The sequence below is a fragment of the Macadamia integrifolia genome, chromosome 5 (assembly GCF_013358625.1).
Source record: "Macadamia integrifolia cultivar HAES 741 chromosome 5, SCU_Mint_v3, whole genome shotgun sequence".
Taxonomy (NCBI): Eukaryota; Viridiplantae; Streptophyta; class Magnoliopsida; order Proteales; family Proteaceae; genus Macadamia; species Macadamia integrifolia.
In genome coordinates, this window is record NC_056561.1 from 21,374,119 (window position 1) to 21,390,781 (window position 16,663).

The 16,663-nt window shown below is 39.8% G+C and overlaps 1 protein-coding gene and 1 pseudogene across 1 annotated transcript; both read right to left on the reverse strand.

The window, feature by feature from the left end:
- Positions 1-223: 223 nt before the first annotated feature.
- LOC122077952 lies at positions 224-841 on the reverse strand (annotated as a pseudogene).
- Positions 842-8,131: 7,290 nt separating this feature from the next.
- LOC122078990 (6-phosphogluconate dehydrogenase, decarboxylating 2-like) lies at positions 8,132-15,219 on the reverse strand. The gene is made up of 2 exons (XM_042645197.1): positions 15,064-15,219; positions 8,132-9,759 (listed from the first exon to the last, which is right to left on the reverse strand). Exon 2 carries the CDS (start codon positions 9,748-9,750, stop codon positions 8,281-8,283), a length of 1,470 nt encoding a protein of 489 aa, XP_042501131.1. The 5' UTR covers positions 9,751-9,759; positions 15,064-15,219; the 3' UTR covers positions 8,132-8,280.
- Between the last annotated feature and the right edge of the window lie 1,444 nt (positions 15,220-16,663).

Here is a 16,663-nt window from a genome sequence, read left to right on the forward strand (position 1 = left end):
GTGTGTATGTGTGTAAGAGTGTGTGTGTGAGAGAGAGAGAGAAAGAGATTCATATGCTTTGATCTATACTGCATCTAGTCATCTAACTAAATATATGTCCTCATTGATTTGTGAGTAGACTCAGTATTGGCAATTTTTTTTTTTTTATGTGAATATCTATACTAGTGTGACAGTGTAAATTATATATATATATATATATATGAAATTTTAAGTAGGGTGATACTTATCTTGGAAGCATTAAATATGACTTTGCGAAGGGTTTCAAATATGAAGCCTTCTTAGCAGCAGCTACCTTCATGTTCTTTCGCTTCACTCTTCCTGGGCGTCCACCTCCTAGAGGACTGGTGAGTGAGAAATCAATATGCTCCATGCGAGTCAACCGTTACCAAAAAAGAGGGAATATTGGAATGTTGACAACCTACTTTCCAATCCTGATATGCCTCTGCCTGACAAGCACTCGAGCGTGGTGGATTGACTTATTAGCCATACCCGACTTAAACACAAGAGTCTGGTGACGGCGATCAAGGTAGTTTTCCACAGTCAGCACCAAGACATAATCAAGCTTGTTCTAGCTCTCATCCAGAACCACGTACGAAGAAGGGTTTCACCCTCAAAGATTCGAGGGGGGGTCTTGTAATCAAGTGTAGGAAGCTCTCTTGCAGCATTACGGATAGGCTCAGAGCATACTGAACCCTCCACAACTCCCTCTTACATCAGAACCTGTACTCTCCAACGAGCTTCAACTCAGTATCCAAACGTTCCTTCTCGAACGGACGGCGAGGCTTCTTGAAGGTCTTGCCATAGTTTCTGTAGAAATTAACGTCAACCATGGCTCAGTCGCTTTACCCCTTCTGATGTCGCGAGAAGTGAACTGACAGGGCCGGGAAGATGACCCTATAGATCGTGGTCAACCCCATCACCTTCTATAAAAGCTTCTAGTTCTCTTTCAGGGTAGGATCTCCACATCACAAATTCCAAATCTGTTTTACGTTGTTTGAAGAGTATCGGATTTGCCGCCCTCTCTCTCTCTCTCTCTCTCACTGGAAGTTTGGAACACTTACTCTGTATAGAGAGCGGAAGATAAGAAAAAGGAAGTCAGGAGTTGGGAAAAGAGAAGAGACCGTAGAGAGGAGGGGAGATCGTACGTGGGCAAGGGGAGAGTTTGGGAGAGAAAAGGAAAGGGAAGAAATTCTCTCCCAACTCGGATTTTAGAAGAGAGAAGAGATTTTAGACAGGAGGGGAGATCGCAGGCCAGGTCCCAACTCACGTTCTTAAATTCTTTCATTAGAATTTATTCTTGAGAGTTTCGAAAGGTATATATTTTAATTTTTTTTGTAATATTTAAGAAAAAGAAAGTAGGATAGAGAGAGAGGCAATTTAAGAAGTGAAACCCTCAATCCAAGTGGCTATAATATTGAGAATCGTGTACAACTATGGAGCTGCTTCGCACCTGGGGCAAGCATCCTTGACTGCTGACATAGTTGTCTATAATAATCCCCACATCCCCTTATTTTCTTCAAGAAATTTTCTTATTTTCTGCTATGTGTGTTACATCGGCCTCACCGGGGGTGACCTTCGCTATCAGCCTATCAGTGGTATTAGAAAACCCTCTATCAACCAATTACTCTGGGGAGTTTTTAACCTTTTATCTGTGGGGCATCGCCTGCTACCCCGAGACCTTAAGGCGAGCCTCCATGGCGATATGCCTAAATCTATAGGGCTATGATTCATCTTGACCAAATTCCTAGTTCGAAGAGCAAAGATACATGTTGAGTTTTTTTATTTTTGATTTGGACTTGGTTTGTTCAGCTAGCCCCTTAGCCAATGGAGAATTTGGATCGATCCTTGAACAGTTGAACCGAGGGTGTTGTCCTGACTTTAGAATATTTGTTCTTAGGGACCATTCAGGTAAGGTGCCTGGGCCCAACTAGGCTTTTGGTGGATGTTTTAACTTAATAATTTGGTGGGCTAGGGACCAAGGATTTCATATTTCAAGATGCAAAGGATTTGGGTTGGGCCTTAGTACATTTTCGGGTTTTTTGAACTGAAAATCAACTTTAAACTTGATAATTTTCTGGTATGCCCGGCCTAGCCTATGCATCTCCTTTAGCTCTCTCCATGGTCAGGGTCAGTCTGGATCAATCCAGCCTAGCCTGACTCAAGATCAGGGTTAGTAGATTCTTTAGGGTTTGGGCCCAACTAAGGGACTCATGTTTGGGTTTGGGTTTTAAAAAACTTGGCCCAGCCTTTGACTCTGTTGTAGCCCTATTATTCCCTCTCATTGTCTCTCTCCCGCCATCTCTTTAATTGTTTTTGCACTACTTGTATTATTTGTTAGATTTTTTTTTACAAGAAAATTTTGCCATCAAGTGAGGAGGTACAGTCACCCAATTCACCCCCTCTTGATGTTGCCATTTGATCCAATAGTAGGTACCTCTCATCCATGCATTGCAATGAATTATCATTTCCAAAAATGAACCTTTATATGATTGGCTTCAACTTTAGAAAAACAACACCATCATTAATTTTGAATCAGACCCATGGTCAATTGAGGGTCTTATCCATATTTTGAAATCATTAACTTAATATTACAATATCATTGATAAAATGTCGTTACATAATTAATTACATAAGTGCACACAACCCATATGTCCCACAAATACATTAGGTGGAAGGCCTTTAGTGAAAGGGGCTAGCGATCAGCGATCATCTCCTCAGTACTTATGTGTTATAGCACCACAAGATGACCTCAAATATCCTAGTTACAACAAAATACTTAATATTAATATATCTACATTGATTCATAAAGCACGTGTTGTTAGAGAATCTTATTGTTGCAGTGTTTGTTGCAGTGTCGCTAAATATCCTATCGGCCTCTTGATAGACGAAATAGCTTGCGGGTCAGTGCAAAAATAACGTAACCATTACGCTTGAGAGACTAGCTCATAGCATGCCACCACACAAGCTTCTATATAAAGTAGAGGACGCTATCTTTGGTTGCTTCACACTTTCCCAGGATATAGCCCCTCCAGTAAGTATTGTATCTTAAAATGGACCTTCTCGTATCTCCACATCCAGCGTAATCTGAGTGTGAATAGCCAATTAGCTCAAAATCACTAACATGTTAAGATGTCAATATGTGGTCCTCAGCGCCCTAATGTAAGCGTAATAGCCGAAATCATCGGCCCTATTTTGGCACATCTGTGGACCTCACATTGCTACATCCCTGCTCAAAGATACATTGCGGGCTATTTCCCATAGGATTTTTCCCTTGGGATTTCTAAAAGGTATGTTAATGATTGACAAATATTAAAGATGGGAAAATATAATATTTGGAGTCATCACCTAGGTTTAGGGCCTAAGACTAAGTGGGTGAATCTGATTCATACAGAAAGGGCTCGAAAGTTTGCCCAATTTAAAGATAAGGTATGTGTAAAGTTCCGGAGTTGGAAAGTTGTTAGGAACCCACTCTGCCAGGTTGAACCGATCATCCTAATAGATGCTTAAATAATGAATATTCTCCCCGATTAATCATATACTATATGCATGACTAAATTATTCCCTACACTATTATTTACACTACTACGGATACTATAAAAGTTTACATTTATTGTACTTGGATTGAGAAATTATAGATGAGCTCAACCCCTATTCCAGGGTGAGAGGGGAAGGTCCCTTTTGCAAATAATGCGAGTTTCGGTGATGGTCCCTCAGCTCAGGCAGAGGTGGATTCAACATAACTTTTCTTTCTTTGGAGTACTTAGTCTTCTTATGACTTTTTACAGCAATAGGGAATCTTTGGGATTTTTAGAGAATACAAGGGCCTCTGGGGCTTTTTAACAAGACTACGAGGCTTATCAATGACTGGGAATTTTTTTGGATGTTTTGAACTTTCTATATTTTCACAGAGCTTTGGCAAGTAAATCGAGGCAGAAGAATCTAAGCGAATTAGGTAAAACCAATACCCCAGGAGGCGTCTTGGCAGTTCCTAAGGCTCTAAGGTTTTGGGGAATTTTTTAGGGCTTCCACACATAAATCGAGGCAACGAGACTGTTGAGGATTTTGAAAGAATTTAGCTTGAGGGAATTTTGGCTAGAAACAAAGAGGAAAAAACAAAATTCTCAAGAGTTAAGGTATCTTCTCAACACTTGGACACACCTAAGAAGGGTGGTGACGATAGGTGAACAACCTATGCCATGGGAAGTAGAAAAGGGGCCCTTTTATAGGACTTTGAGCCCAAAAAGGTGAAATCAGGTGGGTCCGCCGAGAAAACATATTTTTAGTAAGGGCCCACTAGTAGGGAATATACCTATTTGGCAACCCCGGACCAGAAAGGGCAAAATGGTCTTTTCATAAATGTCAAGCCCACTAGATATAGGGGAAAAATGGTCGTTTTCTAGGGTCTGGTTGCCCTAATTAGGGTTTATGGATTCTAAACATGACTACGGGAGATCTAGAGGTTCGATTTTTCGCACCATATATCGTTAGAATCGTCTTTTCAAGTAATATCTGTTAATAAGGGTGTTGGGCTCCTTTTTTTCATTCAGAAAAGTTCTCGATTTGCAAGGAAGGAATCTTGCCCTCTTACAAGCTAAAGGAATTCCAACAATCCTTGTTCATGTGGTTCCCACACCATCAGACAGTTTTTTAATCAATTCTTCAATACATTGTGTGCTAATACCATGTGCCAAAAGTCCAAGCATAGTTTGCTTAGATAAGCGTTAGGCCTGATTAGGGTTAGGCCATATCAGAGTTAAGTTGGATCAGGGCTTGGTTGGGTTTCATGTCATTGCCAAAAGAGTGGAGTACTCTTTCAAAAGAGAGCTTAAATCCCATCCACATCCTGTGAATCATCATTACTAGAAGCATGATTCTTCAAGAACTGTCTGATGGTGTGGGTGACAAAATTGGGCATCTACACTTGAAGGTATCTCAATATTTTCTTCGCTACCTTTCAATGTGGAATGCTAGGATTCTTCAAAATTCCCTCTAAGAAAGCGATTGCCTTGATCACATATCAAACTACCTATTACAAAACACAAGGTGAGAATGAAGGACAAAACAAACCGGCTGAACCATATGCGGGTGGCTTGGAAAGAACAAATGTAGCTAGTTCTACATCAAAATAGTCATCGAGAATTCGTAGTGGATGAACTTGGTCTATCCCAAACATCAAGATAGAAGTGTGGAACCTTTACCAGGTTAAATCTGTCTTTGACCTTAGTACTATTAAAAAAAGGGGATATGTTACATGGAATAGCTTTGAGGGTATATGACCTTTATTGAAAAAGACTATTTTAATATCCATTCGTGGGTTGCCGGGATGGTTAGGGCAAATTAGGGATTGTGTGGATAAGGGCACAGTCCCAAGTTCGATTCCTCATTTGTGCATCTCCGATTTAAGTGAAGACCGTGGCGGTGAATTGTTATGGTAGTCCTTAACCCACGGGAATCCCTCTTTACCTGATTTTGTGTTACCGTAGTTGAGCGATTTCTTAATTGGTAACTCTTGGTGCCGATTTTAGTTTCTTATCTTCTTCGAATGGCCGACCTTACTCAAAGAGGTAATATGAAATCCTGGAGAAGAGGAAGACGCTTCTTATATGGCAGCTAAAAGAAGAATTCTTCCAGAGACTGAAGGTTGACCAGTCCTTGATATTAGTTTGGAGAAACTAGCAAAAACAAAACTCAGATCCCTCAGTCTGTTTTGGATGTTATTAACTTAGAGACACCTGACATGCGGCCTCGTAGGGTAACTGCAATGTCTGTGTCCCGTGTCAAGTTGCAAGAGATGGATGCAACAATTGGAGACGAAGTCAGTTACAGCATCAGGTTTGAATATTTGCACTAGTTCAGAAACTGTTCTAAAGCATTTAACAGATGGTAAGATTTTGAGAGATGCTATGACATGTTCTTTGATGAGGCTCATAAAAGAACATCAGCAACAGATGTTCTATTTGGGTTGTTGAAACAAGTACTGAAAAATAGGCCTGATATGAAACTGATCATGGCTGATCATGGTGATGAGTGCAACCCTTCTTGACGACAAGAAGTTTCAGGACAGGGAGGCTCCATCCAGTAGAGATCTTCTACACAGGTCAGGGGCGATTGCGGCGCAGATCTGTGTTGCAGCGACAACATTCTAACAGAGATTCTAGTTTGTGTGCCACCCGAATCAATCTTCAGATGCAAGTGTGTATCAAAGAGGTGGCACTGCCTTATCTCAAAACCCCATAAATGGATAGCCTCATTATTGCCAGAGCCAAATCTATCAAGATGCAACCATTTAAATTCTTGGCAACATTACCACCACCACAACCAAATATGACTTGTTGGGAAGCGAAAGGTGGAGATATCATCAGTTTGGAATCATCTCAAAAAATTCTTAACTTTCTCGGCAACATTCAATCCTGTCGCATCCTGTCGTGAAGGAGTCTTACTGACTTCCTCCTCGTAAAAAGCAGCAGCAACTGTTCCAGTGGCAGTCTGTCTTCTTTTATTATGGGTCTCATTGTCACTGCCGATTGTGATCATACTTCATCAATCTGATAAAAAGTGGAGCATGCCAAGACTGGCGATTATGACATTGACACAAGAAACACCTTTGAAATTGGGATTTTCTCCTCCAAGACGGGCAAATGGAGGCAATCCATGGTGGCTTTCACTGGCACTGGCTCCTATGGCAACTTGGATCCTCTGAAGAATACCACTGTGATAAGAGAAGCCATTCACTAGCTGGGTTTCGACATCAGATGTATGATCCATGTAAGGTAGATGCACATATGGAGATGATTGCACCTCTACCCTTTCGAACACATCCGGGAATGCATCATGGGAAAGTCTACTGATCGCCTACTCCAGATAGCAGTGCTCAATTATCATCGAGGGCCAATGGCCATTGAGACATGAGCTGCCAGTCAGTCCACTACCTCCATTTGTTCATCGTCAAGCACCAGAGTGCAGAGGTTGTTCCCACCATTGAAGTCAGAATGTGCAACTGAGCCTTTGGAATGAGAAAGATCCATGGCCCTCAAGGCAGACTAGTGGGGCTCAATCCTCATAATTCCTAAGCTGTATTTATCAATATTGGTGGTTACATCTACCTCTATCACCTCAACATTACCCCAAGATTGGAAAGAGTTCAGCACCGTGGCCATGCCTTCAAAGGTGTAATTCTCCCAGTCCTGCAACCATATTTTCTTCCACATTGGCCCCTCTCCTCACCCAAACACTAGAAAGATAGATTGCTCAAAACCCTGACAGATCTTCAACCAACACCCCCCCCCCCCCCCCCCCCCCACCCCCTTCTTTTGGTTTTAATAATTTTGTGGACATCTTGATTTATTGTAGATTGGTCATTGACTCCTTGCACTCCTATGTTTCTTTCTGTTGCTAAACAATATTGTTATAGCAATGTGTTTGATATATAAATTGCAATAGGCCTTCACTAATTGATAATTACTGCCTTTTTCATATAATATGCTCAAAAAAAAAAAAAAAAAAAAAAAAAAAGATAACATGCTCACAGGTTCTGCTACCATGTTCTGTTACAATGAAGAAAAAGAAAAAAGGTAATCTGGACAATGATAATAACCTTACTAAATGGGTCAGTAGCCAGTGCTGGTCAAACCTATGTTAATATGTGTAGAAATATATATGTTAATGCAAGAATAAAAATGTTAATCATTTACCGATGATATAAGAAAGAAGAAATATCAGGAAAATTATCTTTAAGAAAAATGCCTGATTACCCATTATGTGGAGTTCAGGATAAAAAGCACAAGAAATATAACAGTAACAACAAGGATAAGTGGGCACTACCATAAAATATTCCCACTCTTAATGTGCAACTTGAGAGATTAATCAAGCATGGATGCAAACAATGTTAGCCATTACTACTAGCAAAGATATATGGGGAAAAATCATAGCTTAAGTAGCAGAGTAACCAATTGCTTTAAACCACAAAATGATGACAAAAATTGCTCTGGCAACAGTTTCATCATATGTTACATGGACAGGTATTAAGATCCTAACACATGTATTAGAAGGATTGGAATCTCAAAACAGAATAAAAAAAAAAAAGAAGGAAGATCTGCTAATAGAGAGCCACAAAAATACAACTAAAAAGAAGTGCAAACAATTCAGCAGCTTTAATTAATCAAAGTCTAAAAGATATTAAACCAAACAAAATGTACGTCCTAACCAAATTCTCAGCCCGATGGAGCCTTATTAGGTTTAATGACAATGGCTTGATCAAATTGAAGAGCACCAATAGGAAGTTTACATCTTTGACTGATTCGCAATCTTGAACCATTCAGTGTGGAAGGCTCCTGGCATATCAATCCTTTCATAGGTGTGAGCTCCAAAATAATCTCTCTGAGCTTGGACCAAATTAGCTGGCAGACTCTCCCTCCTGTAAGAATCGAAATAAGCAAGACTGACAGACATACCAGGGGTGGTTATACCTGAATTGATAGCGAGACAGACAACTCTTCGCCAAGCAGATTGTCGCTCAATAATTTCTTTTGCAAACTCTGGATCTACAAGAAGATTTGCAAGATCTGGGTTCCTATCGTAGGCCTTCTTGATACGATCCAAGAATATAGCACGGATAATGCAACCCCCCTTCCATATTCTCGCCAGCTCCCCCAACTTCAAGTCCCAGCCCTTCTCAATGCTCTTTGCACGGATCAGATTCATCCCCTGCGCATAGCTACAAATCTTGGATGCATAAAGAGCTTGCCTCACGTCATCAATCAGTTTCTTCTTATCAACTGCTTGAACAGTAAAGATGTCATTAACACCAGCTGCTTTGAATACCTTCGAAGCTTCAGTCCTTTCTTCCTTCAATCCACTGATGAACCTTGAATCCAAAGATGCTTCTATTGTGGGAGCTGCAATTGATAGATCAGCAGCTTGCTGAACAGTCCATTTACCAGTACCCTTCATTCCAGTCTTGTCCAAGACCTTATCAACCAAATAGCCATCCCCCTTATCATCCTTGATACTGAAAATATCTGAAGTGATCTCAACCAAGAAGCTCAGAAGCTCCCCCTTGTTCCACTCCGCAAAGACCTGGTGCAATTCCTCATTGGAAAGTTTTCCAACTGTTTTCAGAACATCATAAGCTTCTGCAATCAGCTGCATATCACCATATTCAATCCCATTGTGCACCATCTTTACAAAATTACCAGATCCTCCTTTGCCTATGTAGGTAACACAAGGACCACTGTCAGGAACCTGTGCTGAAACCTTGAGAAGGATATCTTCGATGTACTTATAGGCCTCGTAGGACCCTCCAGGCATCATAGAGGGGCCATGTCGGGCTCCTTCTTCACCACCCGAAACCCCCATTCCTAAATAGAGCAGGCCCAGCTCAGCCATGGCCGCTGCTCTCCTCTCAGTGTTCTCATACCACTCATTACCACCGTCAATTATACAATCACCTTTCTCCATGTAGACAGAGAGGGTTTTAATGGTCTGGTCAACAGGGGCCCCAGCTTTAACAAGCATGATAATGACACGAGGTTTCTGGATTGATCGAACAAAGGATTCAGGATCATGGAAGCCATATAGAGGGACGATTCCCTCTTTTTTGGCTCGTTCAACGGTGTCATCAACTTTGCTGGTGCTCCGGTTGTAAACGGAAATGGGGAAGCCCTTCTCAGCAATATTGAGGGCAAGATTTTGGCCCATGACCGCAAGACCCGCAAGGCCTATTCTCGTCAGGTTTGATGTAGGGGTAGCCATTTTTGTTGCCTGTAACGAGTATGAGTTATCAGTGGTAGATAGTAAGATAGTTATTCAGATTTCCAAATGGCAATGATGTAGAAAGAACAGAAATCTTGAGACTCTTCAGACCATGGCAAGTGAAAAAAATAAGAAAATGATTCTACTTTCTGATCTTGTAAGGTTAGATAGTAAATTAGAAATTGAAGATGCTGAGTTTAGGTTGATGAAAAAACCACTGATCTAATAAAAAGCAGTTAGCTTTGATCTATTGAAACCCACGTGATCAGAGAGTTCACAACACTTCTGTGACAATCAAATCAAAGAGAACAAGAAGAATTTCTCAAGAATCAACCAAAGGAAATGCTTCTACTTTCTGTTCTTGTAAGGTTAAATAGCAAAACTAGAAATTGAAGATGCTGAGTTTTGGTTGACGAAATAACCCTTGATCAAACAAAAAACAGTGGGATTAGATCTATAGCAAACCATGTCAACGGAGAATTCACAGAACCTCTGTGATCATCAAATCAGATAAACCAAGAAGAATTTTACACGAATCAAACAAGGAAATCACATTTTGCCCCTCCCCCCGCCCCCAATTGAACACTTGGGTTCTCAATTAAACTCATAAAATGAAAATTAATTAAAAAAAAATAATAATACTTTGGTACTAGAAGCTTCGGCAACTCTAACAGATCAAATCTAAAAGGGGATTTTTTAAATCAAATTAAAAAAAATGGAGAGAATGTAAAACTCATGAATCAAGTAGTACGAGTGGACATAAGGAGATGAGCAGCCAAGGTACGGTTGCCACCGACTCAAGGTCTACTCAGAATCTCCAATTGAGACAAGTAGCTAGCCCTTTCAATCTTGAGGTCAAAAATCTCCCTCTCAAGTATGTGCTTTTGGAGGGAATAGCGTCCAATGCTATTTGGTCCCACCAACTTAAGAAAGAAAAGGGTGTCCTCTAATCTGTGGTACCGCTCTCTTAGCTCAGACTCGACTACGGACAGATGGTGATGGAGACTAGACCTCGAAAAGTAAGACATGTAAATAAGGGACAGCAGTACCTAATTACCCTAAACCCAGACAAAACCATGCTCTGATACCAAGATGATGTAGGGGGTTCCTAGGTGACTAGGTTTCCTACAAGGTTAACTAGCCAAGTAGGGTAGACTCAAGGGACTTGGGTTGGACAGGGTAAGGGAAGCTCAGCAAACAAGATTGACATGCAAGTAAAGTGAGATTAATGAATAATGTAGCAATGAACAATAATCGTCTAAGCATAAAAGCACATAAACTCACTCAAGTTTCAAGTGGGAATATGGAGTAGGGAACATGGCAGCAATTATGCGTTAAGTTTAGCACGAGTCTATCAAGACATTAAGCAAACTAAGTAAACCAAACAAGGCCCAAAATCAACCAACTAATGAAAGGTAAAACAGCAGAAGTTTCTTTAGGGAAAACAATAAGTATTGGCTTAAAAAAAAAAAGGTAGATGTTCAGATTTCAGTGGGGACTAATGGAGGTAATGGGAGGCCAATGAATGTAGAACAGGGGGGGTTCTTTACTTACTTCCTTGTTGTCTGAAATCTGAGAAGAAAAGAAGAAGCCGAAGTCTTCCAAAACAGAGGTGCATTCCACCTTATTTGATGAAGAAAAAAATTCCAGCTTGATGATGAAGTGTCCAGCAGCAGTCCGATGGAGCTTATACGACTGAGATGGCCCTTAATCTGTTGTGACTAATGGTTGCAGCAGTATAACAGTACCGAGAGGGACAGAGAGTGAAAAGGGAGAGGTGAGATGAGAGAACAGCGAGAAAGAGAAGAGGGGCGAGAGTGAGAGGTGAGAAAAGGGACATCCTCATCAGATATGGTTTCATCAAGTCTATGGTCCTCATACTTATGGTCCTGAAACCCCTCTTGGTCACCTTCTTCAAGGGTCTGCTCTCCGACATAAAGATTCCTATTAGAACACTCTCTAGAGAAGTGACCAAACCCGCAACACTTGAAGCACTGTTGTTGCCCACTACTCTTGGGTGCTTCTCCCAAAATTCCTTTACCCTTGTTGTCAAATTGACATTGTGGTGTAGCAGTGGGTTTTAGGAAATCCAGTTGAGCCTTGGGGTGGTTTTCTAAATTAGGACTCCCCAGTTTGGTAGCTCTTCCTCTGAGAATAAGTTCTCATAGAGGATTCCACCTCAAGGGCTATCTTAAAGGCCTGTGGAACGTCTCGCACCAGGTGGGGTGCCATACGAGACTGAATTTCGGAGTTGAGTCCGGTAAGGAATCTGGATAGTGTCTACTCAACATCCTCCCGAAAACGGCTTCTAATTTTCAATTCATTGAACTTGCTCATGTATTCGGTCACAGTCAACTTTCCTTGCTTCAGAGTATTCATTTCATTCAACAACTGGAGCTATAAGTGATATGCAAGAATTCTCTCTTGAGGCCGCTCTTGCATCTCTACCCAGGTAGTGATTGGCTCAAGTCCTAGGTGGTCCTGGTACTCTAGGTCTGTCCAGAAGTCCTAGGCAGCTCCAATAAGCTTGAACTTAGCAAATCGGTAGCGGACTTCCTTTGGTATATCGTAGAAATCGAAGTACCTATCCATCTACCTGATCCAATCCAGAAGGATCCTAGCATCAATCTGACCATCATAAGTAGGGGCATCTACCTTAATCATCCGTCTGACATCAAAGCCCCTATCAGGATGCTCATAACCCTCATCATCTCCATATTAGGTTTGGCATCTTGGCGGTGGGCCTCGACCCCTACACCGATCCCTACCATGCCTTAGGCCTTGGAAGTTATCCCCTATCTGGTTATAACTATCAGTCTAGTTATTCTCATTTGCTTCCTTAGGGTTAGGGCCTCTGCCCCTAGGTTCAGTGCCAATTGTGTTATGGCCTTGCCCCTCCCCCTGCCCCAATTGAACACTTGGGTTCTCAATTAAACTCATAAAATGAAAATTAATTAAAAAAAAATAATACTTTGGTCCTAGAAGCTTGGGTAACTCTAACAGATCAAATCTAAAAGGGGATTTTTTAAATCAAATTAAAAATAAAAAATAGAGAGAATGTAAAACTCATGAATCAAGTAATACGAGTGGACATAAGGAGATGGGTAGCCAAGGCACGGTTGCCACCGACTCAAGGTCTACTCAGAATCTCCAATTGAGACAAGTAGCTAGCCCTTTCAATCTTGAGGTCAAAAATCTCCCTCTCAAGTATGTGCTTTTGGAGGGAATAGCATCCAATGCTATTTGGTCCCACCAACTTAAGAAAGAAAAGGGTGTCCTCTAATCTATGGTACCGCTCTCTTAGCTCAAACTCAACTACGGACAGATGGTGACGGAGACTAGACCTCGAAAGGTAAGACATGTAAACAAGGGACACTAGTATCTAATTACCCTAAACCCAAACAAAACCATGCTCTGATACCAAGATGATGTAGGGGGTTCCTAGGTGACTAGGTTTCCTACAAAGTTAACTAGCCAAGTAGCTTAGACTCAAGGGGCTTGGGTTGGACAGGGCAAAGAAAGCTTAACAAACAAGATTGACATGCAAGTAAAGTGAGATTAATGAATAATGTAGCAATGAACAATAATCGTCTAAGCATAAAAGCACATAAACTCACTCAAGTTTCAAGTGGACATATAGGGTAGGAAACATGGCAGCAACTATGTGTTAAGTTTAGCACGAGTCTATCAAGACATTAAGCAAACTAAGTAAACCAAACAAGGCCAAAAATCAACCAACTAATGAAAGGTAAAACAGCAGAAGTTTCTTTAGGGAAAACAATAAGTATTGGCTTTAAAAAAAAAAGGTAGATGTTCAGATTTCAGTGGGGACTAATGGAGGTAATGGGAGGCCAATGAATGTAGAACAGGAGGGGTTCTTTACTTACTTCCTTGTTGTCTGAAATCTGAGAAGAAAAGAAGAAGCCGAAGTCTTCCAAAACAGAGGTGCATTCCACCTTATTTGATGAAGAAAAAAATTCCAGCTTGATGATGAAGTGTCCAGCAACAGTCCGATGGAGCTTATACGACTGAGATGGCCTTTAATCTGTTGTGACTAATGGTTGCAGCAGTATAGCAGTACCGAGAGGGACAGAGAGTGAAAAGGGAGAGGTGAGATGAGAGAACAGCAAGAAAGAGAAGAGGGGCGAGAGTGAGAGGTGAGAAAAGGGAGAGGGCAGAGAGAGAAATCGTGGGGGGTTTGGGGAGTTTTTTTTCTTTCAATATTCATCATTCATTAATTAGAACCTTGGCCAATGGCCTTACATAAATAAGAGACTAATTACTAAAAAGAAAAGATTATTCTAGGAATGCTATTTCATAAACAAAGAAACTTTCTAAAAAGAAATCAATAGGATAATTACTTAGTTTCCTAATTAACTTAAAGACTTAAATAAACAAAATCCTAGGAAATAAAACTACTAAACTATCAGATTTGGTGGGGGCCACACAATCTTGGCAAAATGTGGAAGGAGAGTCCTCGATCCAGCGCTGGAAAGGCTGGATCGAGCCTTCTTTTCTTCTTCTTCTTTCTTCTTCTTCCTTCTTCTAATCCTCCAACCACAAAGAAGGTTGGGTCTTCTTCTTTCTTCTGCTTTACGTCTTGATGTCCCCATCAGAACCATAGCAAGTTGCAGTACCAATGGCCCCCTGGACTAGAATTACCTCTTTACACAATATGCTTAAAACTACTGCAATGACTAAGAATCCCATAATCAGATCGATCGACAAAATTACACAGGAAAGACAGATTGAGTATGATTCTTACACCATATTAAATTTATAGAAGTTCAAGCTAGATCGATCATCCTCTCACTTCCATACCATAAAGTAAAAGAAAATTAAATTAAATTAAATTAAATTAAATTAAATAACGTTTGTTAAACAATAAAGCAATGACTTTTTTTAGTGTTTCGATATACTTAGAATGCTTACTAAAACAGGATTAAAGAAAGCAGAAATCACTAAAATGAGATAAACGTTTCCAGTGTCCAGCTACAGACTGATTCAACAATAGGGGCGGAGGGCTGGGGAACAGAAGAAGGGATCCTACAATTTAGTGATCCTTGAGACCTTTGCGGATAGGACTGTTAAGCAGATCCACCATCTATATACATAAATAACATGCAACTTCTATCCATTTCATACAAAAAGAAAAGGTAAGATGAAGAGATCAAATAGATCAAAAACCTACTAAAAATCAAACCCAGATCACAAATCCTCATCTAGAACTCAAAAAATCAAAGCATGAGACATATAAATAGAGATATTATCCTTAAACCCAGCAATAATCAATGACAAACAAAGAACCCAAACCTGTAATCAGAATCAACCAGATAAACAATCGATGCCGGTACACCAGATATCTGGTCTTGCAAATAATCGCCAAATATGTGTGTTTCGCAGGAAATGAGCGAAGCCACAGAGTTAAATAGCCAGCGAAATCTTCAAGGCTTGAAAAAAAAAAAACAATTAAACAATAATGTGTTTTTTTTTTCTTTTTTTTGACTTTCCGGTCCATGTATGGCTCAACCCCACTACTGTTATACTGTCAAATTCCGTAACCAAGTAATATTCGTTTTCTCATCCGACTCGTGATTCCTAATTCGTATTCCAAAATGAAAACTTTCTGAATCTGAAGGGACCACATTTTCTCTTCCACTTTTTACTTTAATTCCAGTTTTTTTTTTTTCCCATACCAACTCCAGTTAAAAAATAAATCAATGAAGAGGAAGATTAAGGGAAAAAGTAAAATAAAAAGTAGTTAAGCTTCGTGTGGTTGTCATTCAGGAAGTATTTCTAATGTTTTCTTCTCTCTATGGAAACAAAAAAAGGGAATAAAGTGTTTGGTGTCAATTTGGTATTTTTTTCATTTTTTTTAACGAAAAGAAAAAAAAAATGCTAGAAATGTAAAATGATGGAACAACAAAACCTTGTTCCGTCATTTTCATTTCGTTTCAAATACCCCCCCAAAAAAATTGAAAAATAGGTTAATTGTTCCTAAAACAGGTTCACCAAACACCATTTTTTTGTTTTAAAACGGCATTTTGGCACAGAAGCTAAAAATTTTATTTTTGAAAAAAATGTCGTTTTTGAAACTAAATGACTACCAAACGCAGCATTACTTTTGGCTAAAAAATTACATAGTGTGAAGTCTATGGACTTACCTCTTAGACTCCAACCTGAATTCTCTCTAATCCAGTTAAGTGTTCAGTGCACATTCGATGGCTGAAAATATTTGAACACTTATTCCAAAAAGCATCTCAATGCACATCACAAGGGTTTCCCAACTAATGTTTATTGCGTGCCCAACTGTAGCGGAGAGGATCTAATTCACTATCTCTTCAAGTAGTTTTTTCTTTTTTTAAATAAAATAATTGAGATGGGATTTTTTATTTTTTATTTTTTTATTTTTTTATTTTTTTGATAAAATTGAAATGGGAATTGAATGGGCGGTAGGGATGGACCTCATAGTGTGCATCTTTCGATTCTGAATAAATAATCAACATATAAATAGTGATCTGTATATGCTTTTAAAATATGAAAAGTTCAGTGATGCATCTACCCACCGCGTATTGGAATTTTCAAACCTAATAGTGTCCATGAGCTTACCTAACACAGCAATCACCACCAAGGTTCTAAAATTTGGGTTTTAGGATTGACTGGACAGTAGTCTCCAGTCATATCATGAACAGTAAAGCAGTCATGGGTTGGTGAATATGGGTGTGCCTTTCTAATAGTCTTCATGTTTAAGCATTAACACCGTTTATAATGACATCTTAGCTAACCTTATTGATTTTTTCTTATTCGCATTTTTGGTTTTGTGTGTGTATATATATATATACACTTCTTTCTCATTCACCAACAACTATATATATATATATATATATATTTAAAAATAAATGTTAAATCTATT